This window comes from Triticum dicoccoides, chromosome 3A, assembly GCF_002162155.2.
Source record: "Triticum dicoccoides isolate Atlit2015 ecotype Zavitan chromosome 3A, WEW_v2.0, whole genome shotgun sequence".
NCBI lineage: Eukaryota > Viridiplantae > Streptophyta > Magnoliopsida > Poales > Poaceae > Triticum > Triticum dicoccoides.
Window position 1 is genome coordinate 459,864,887 of NC_041384.1, and position 6,726 is coordinate 459,871,612.

At 44.3% G+C, this 6,726-nt stretch overlaps 1 protein-coding gene across 1 annotated transcript; it reads right to left on the bottom strand.

Annotated features, from left to right (window-relative positions):
* Positions 1 to 4,496: 4,496 nt before the first annotated feature.
* On the bottom strand, positions 4,497 to 5,535 carry LOC119268554 (Werner Syndrome-like exonuclease). The gene has a single exon (XM_037550211.1). It carries the CDS (start codon positions 5,436 to 5,438, stop codon positions 4,845 to 4,847), a length of 594 nt encoding a protein of 197 aa, XP_037406108.1. The 5' UTR covers positions 5,439 to 5,535; the 3' UTR covers positions 4,497 to 4,844.
* Between the last annotated feature and the right edge of the window lie 1,191 nt (positions 5,536 to 6,726).

The window sequence follows — 6,726 nt, forward strand, 5'->3', positions numbered from 1 at the left end:
ATGAGTGTTACAAGAGATGATCTACCACGAGATCGTAATGGCTAAACCCTAGAAGACTAGCCTGTATGACTATGGTAATGAGTATATCCTTTCTGGACTAACCCCTCCAGTTTATATAGACATCGGGGGGATCTGGGGTTTACATAGAGTCGGTTACATGAGAAGGAATCTTCATAGCCGGTCGCCAAGCTTGCCTTCCATGCCAAGGAGAGTCCAATCCGGACATAGGTACAGTCTTCGGTCTTCATATCTTCACAGCCCATCAGTCCGGCCCATGGATAACAGGCCGGACGCCCGAGGACCCCTTAGTCCAGGACTCCCTCAAATCTGTTACAAGGTGCAAAGTTGAGTAAACTCAAAACCCAACCACCGCAAAATATATAGAGAGAATGGAAGTCATTCCCTATGCCTCAGGCATAGGTTCTATAAATTATGCTATGCTGTGTACCAGACCGAATGTGTACCTTACCATGAGTTTGGCAAGGGGGTACGATAGTGATCCAGGAGTGGATCATTGGACAGCGGTCAAAGTTATCCTTAGTTACCTAAGAGGACTAAGGAAATATTTCTCGGTTATGGAGGTGATAAAGAGTTCATCGTAAAGAGTTATGTCGATGCAATCCTTGACACTAATCCAGATGACTCTGAGTATCGATCTGGATACATATTGAAAGTGGGAGAAATTAGCTAGAGTAGCTCTATGCAGAGCATTGTAGACATAGATATTTGCAAAATACATACAGATCTGAATGTGGCAGGCCCGGTGACTAAACATCTCTCACAAGCAAAACATGATCACACCTTAGTACTCTTTGGGTGTTAATCACATGGCGATGTGAACTAGATTACTGGCTCTAGTAAACCCTTCACGTGTTGGTCACATAGCGATGTGAGATATGGGTGTTAATCACATGGTGATGTGAATTATTGGTGTTAAATCACGTGGTGATGTAAACTAGATTATTAACTCTAGTGCAAGTGGGAGACTAAAGGAAATATGCCCCAGAGGCAATAATAAAGTTGTTATTTATATTTCCTTATATCATGACAAATGTTTATTATTCATGCTAGAATTGTATTAATCGGAAACTCGATACATGTGTAGATACATAGACAAAACACAGTGTCCCTAGTAAGCCTCTACTAGACTAGCTCGTTAATCAACGATGGTTAAGTTTCCTAGCCATTGACATGTGTTGTCATTTGATGAACGAGATCACATCATTAGGAGAATGATGTGATGGACAAGACCCATCCGTTAGCTTAGCATAATGATCGTTAAAGTTTTATTGCTATTGCTTTCTTCCTGACTTATACATATTCCTTTTGACTTTGAGATTATGCAACTCCCGGATACTGGAGGAATACCTTGTGTGCTATCAAACGTCACAATGTAACTGGGTGATTATAAAGATGCTCTATAGGTATCTCCGAATGTGTTTGTTGGGTTGGCATAGGTCGAGATTAGGATTTGTCACTCCGAGTATCGGAGAGGTGTCTCTGGGCCCTCTCTGTAATGCACATCATAATAAGCCTTGCAAGCAATATGACTAATGAGTTAGTTGCGGGATGATGCATTACGGAACGAGTAAAGAGACATGCCGGTAACAATATTGAAGTAGGTATGGAGATACCGACAATCGAATCTCGGGCAAGTAACATACCGATGACAAAGGGAATAACGTATGTTGTCATAACGGTTTGACCGATAAAGATCTTTGTAAAATATGTGGGAGCTAATATGATCATCTAGGTTCCGCTCTTGGTTATTGACCGGAGAGGTGTCTCGGTCATGTCTACATAGTTCTTGAACCCGTAGGGTCCGCACACTTAACGTTCGATGACAATTTGTATTATATGAGTTATGTGATTTGGTGACCGAATGTTGTTTGGAGTCCCGAATGAGACCACGGACATGAGAAGGAGTCTCGAAATGGTCTAGAGGTAAAGATTCATATATAGGACGATAGTATTTGGACACCGGAAGTGTTCCGGGGGTACCGGGTACGTATCGGGTCACTGGAAGGGGTTCCGGGCAACCCTCGACAAACTACATGGGCCTTAATGGGCGAAGAGGGGGACAGACCAGCCCCTAAGGGGCTGGTGCGCCCTTCCCATATGGGCTGGCCAAATTGGAGTAGAAAAGGGGAAGGAGGAAAGAAATAAGGGAATAGGATTCCCCCTTCCCCCTCTTCCCTTCCTACTCCGAATAGGAATATGAAAGGGGGAGGCCGAATTGGGAGGATCCCAAGTAGGATTCCTCCTACTTGGGGTGCCTCCTTGGCTGCCTCTCCTTCCCTCAAACCTATATATATGAGGGGGCACCGCTAGAACACACATCAACAGTTGTTAGCCATGTCTGGCGCCCCCCCCCCTCCACAGTTTACGCCTCCGGCCATATTCACGTAGTGCTTAGGCGAAACCCTGCACGGATCACTTCACCATCACCATCGCCATGCCGTCGTGCTGACGAAACTCTCCCTCGACACTTTGCTGGATCAAGAGTTCGAGGGACGTCATCGAGCTGAACGTGTGTAGAACTCGAAGGTGTCGTACGTTCGATACTTGATCGGTTGAATCGAGAAGACGTTCGACTACATCAACCGCGTTAAACTAACGCTTCCGCTTTCGGTCTACGAGGGTACGTGGACACACACCCCCCCTCTCGTTGTCATGCATCTCCTAGATAGATCTTGCGTGATCGTAGGAATTTTTTTGAAATTGCATGCTACGTTCACCAACACAATCAATGAAGCCAAGCATAGCTAAAAACCCACGGGCTTTGTTCATCTTCAAAAGCGTCTCCTGCCCTCAACATTGGGTGATCTCAAAGACTCTGGCCCAAACACTTCTGCCACCACCTTTGCAAATTGTTTAACAAAAAAGATTGAAGTGCTCTCTGCCATTGCCAAGTTATCACAATGTGGCAGTAACCTTCTGCCCATTGTTGTGTCCAAGAAATCTGGCGCAATACCTCCTCTACTCGAAGGACTGATCATGTTGCTTCACACAATTGCAAATGTAAAGAAACAAATTTGAAGACATCCTAAACTGGTGTTGAAATTACCGCTCTGAATACATCGATTTGAACCAAAATTGTTGTGCATCGATCTAGTGTGAGCCTCTTGCCGATCTCTCCATAAGAAGTCATGAACATAAACGGAACCGCCATGCTTCAGTCTCTTCCTGTGCATCATCATGAACAAAGTAATATCTTCCTGCTCGGTCATGTCATATTACTCATCCGGCGAGGAATCATCCCAAAGAGAGGAGTCACATAAACGCATCTACAGTACAAGGCAAAATAGCTCGATGCCAGGATGATAAAAAGCTTAACACCTCTTATTTGACTTTTTCAATATTTTGAAATAAGAAAAAGATCTAAATATAAAATGCAAAGGCCGTCTTATTGAAAACCTTAATCATCACATCCCCTCTCTCCCACTTCACACGATCGGAACACATTGTTCTTATAGAGAGAAAGGCCCTTTCCCATCTTCTTAACCTGAAATGAAGGGGGTGCCCCAGGAAGAGATCCAATGGAGAATCTGTGTCATTAAACTACTTCTTCGTGCATGACAAAAAAGCGAGAAGGAATTTTGTTATCTTGTAGAAATCTGGCCGAACACCTTGTGTGCGAGGAGAAGGGAGTCGGCCGCCTGCTCGTCGAAGCCTAGATGGTTGCCGCGTCAGGGCTAATGCGTACGAAGAGCCTCCTTAGTGTCGAGAGGTCGAGCTTGCGGCGAAAAATCGGCAACACCGTGATATTGACGTTAATGAGGACATGACTACCTTGGATACAACCAAAAATATTACATACATGCATATTTATGAGGTGATTTCTAACACAAACTATGCAATAATTTATTTATGTTATTTATGAGGTCGGACCGTACGCAAGCGGGAGCGGGGCTGCCCTTTTTGATTACTCAATCACTAAACAGTGAGGAGTTGGCTAAGGATGATCCTGGCAGCTATTTTTTCAGTACAAGGAATCATCATGCTAGCGTGTTCTTCTGGCCGTAGTAATTGATAAGAGTAATTTCTGACATGTATGCTATAGTCTGTACCAGTAGCTAGTTAGTTATAGGGTATCAAATGAATAAGAGGAAAAATTGTAACTGACAATGTGGTATAAGTGGGCATCAGATATCAAATTATGATGCCAAATATTAAACAGAGCAAAATTCTATCTACGAAACTCTATGAACTGATAACTGTCAAACTTCAGAGCAAATGACTTGTCGGAAATCTGAAACATCCCATCAGTGATAACCGGAAGCAGCATGGACCTGGAGCACATAACTAGAAATAGTTGGCACTCCACCAAAACAAACATAGTTGAGCAGAATACACAAAACAGTATCGATCAGCACAAAAGGATTAATGCTCATGTCGTCAATTACAAATTGTGGTATGAGCAACAAATACCAAATTATGATACCAAATGCTAGGCAGATCGAAAAATTATAATGGCAACTTTAGAACAAAGGAGCTATTGAAAGTTTAGAACATCCGATCGGTGATAACTGAAAGCAGCCCTGACATTAACACAGAATTAAAAATAGTTATAGTTCACTAAAATTGCATAATGAGGCAGAATATTTCGCAGAGAGTTTCGATTGGCACAAAAGGGTCTATGCTCACGGCACCCAGTTGTAGGCGCAATCTTTTCCCTGCTCTGAAGTTAATCATCATCACCACCAATGTCTAATTCTTCCATCGCAGAATCACTCTCAAACCCTTGCCTAGCATTATGAAACGAAGAACTAGATCTAAACACAATAGTACGAGCTAGACTTAAGAATGCAAGTTTTCAGGACTCAGCCGCAGAAATCATCAACTCAGAGGTCGCCTGTGAGCAGCTTCCGGCCAACCTCGAAGGAGACGAAAGCGTCGATGCAGGCGTACTTGATCTGGTCGTAGGAGAGGCAGTAGGCGTCCCACGGGCCCATCCTCACCCTCTGTGGCTTCTGAAGGTTGGCTCCCATGACGGTGCGCGCCACGGCCTGCAGTCCGGCCTGGCGGAGCTCCGGCATTTGCATCCCCTCCGCCGCGAGGCCACGCAGGTCGACCGCGTTGGCCACCTCGAGGCTGTGGTCGTCGCTGAGCCGCTCGACGTCCTCCTGCACGCCGACGCCGACAAAGCGGAGGTTGGGGTCGGCGAGGAAGCCCGACAGAGCCTGGGGGACGAAGTCGGCGTGGAGGAGCTGGAAGATGAGGCAGCGGCGGCCGACGCAGAGCTGCAGGAGCGCGACGGGGTTCTGGGAGGGGCCGTAGCTGGGGCGCCACTCGACGTCGATCCCGACGACGAGGTCGCCGAGGACGGAGCGGATCTCCTGGAGCCAGCCCTCCACGGTCGCGCCGGAGTTGGTCACGGTGGTGACGATCACGTCCGGCCCGAAGGTCACGTCGGTGACGAAGGTGTCGGTGGCCATCGGATGATGGATCGCTCCTCGGTTCTGGGCTAGCTGGCGGGCTGGCGCTCCTTCCGCCCGCAGACGACGAGGAAATTGCACAAACCACCTACTTTTGGGGCTAGTTTTGCATAGAACACCTACTTTACAGATTTGTTGCACAAAACACTATATATTGGGGTAATTCGTTGCAACTAGGTCTAATCCGCCATTTGGATGTGTTGACATGATTTCTGACAAGTGGGTTCAGTTTATAAGTGCATCACGGCAAGAAAAACTTGCCGCATTAGCAGCCAACTGGAACTGTCAATATCTCACAATTCTTTACTTCAATTGAGCTGGATTTTCCCTAGAATATTAGTGAGTGCATCTATGATTTATTGGGTTTTTTTAAATATTTTTTTAAAATGTTAAATTTCAACGAGTCAACTAACATTGCAAATATCTCACAAACTGTGGTCCAAATGAGCTGCCTTTTTTCAAGAGTAGTATTGCATACATGTGTGATTTACTGGAATTGTTCTGCATTTTTTTTTGAAAATTTTGATTTTTGAGTAAAAAATTATGAGCCAATGTAAACTGCAGATATCTCATTATAATGTGATCCAAACCAGCCGAAACTTTCCAGATTCATTACTGGTTACAAATAGCTAATAGCACACCACAAATTTTCATGTGAAAAACATAAGATTGCTACACAAATATAAAATGATTCATAAATAGGCACAATATTCATAAAATAAAATCAGTAGCACCAAGATATGGCAGATATTGTCGCTGTCAGGCTTTAGCATCCAAGTGGCTGCCATAAAGCCATTATTGACATCATCAACTCTCACGTACCAAAATATTACCGCCATGAGGTGTTACCATCCAAGTAGTTGTCATGTGACCATTACAGACATCATCAAGTTGCACACACCAAAATATTACCGCCATGAGGTTTTAGCATCCAAATACTGGGCGATTTTGTAATGTTAGTTGACTCGTTTAATATTTTTGTTCAAATTTAACATTTTCGTAAAATGCAAAACAAACCAATAAATCATGTGTGCACTCACTAATATTCTAGAAAAAAATCAGCTCAATTGGAGCAAGAATTGTGAGATATTGATAGTTCTAGTTGGCTGCTGATGTGGCTGTTTTTTCTTGTCACGGATGCACTTACAAACTGAACCCACTTGTCAGGAATCTTGTCAACGCACCCAAATGGTGGATTAGACCTAGCTGCAACAAATTACCTCAGAATGTGGTGTTTTGTGCAATAAACCTGTAAAGTGAGTGTTTTGTGCAAAACTAGCACCAATAG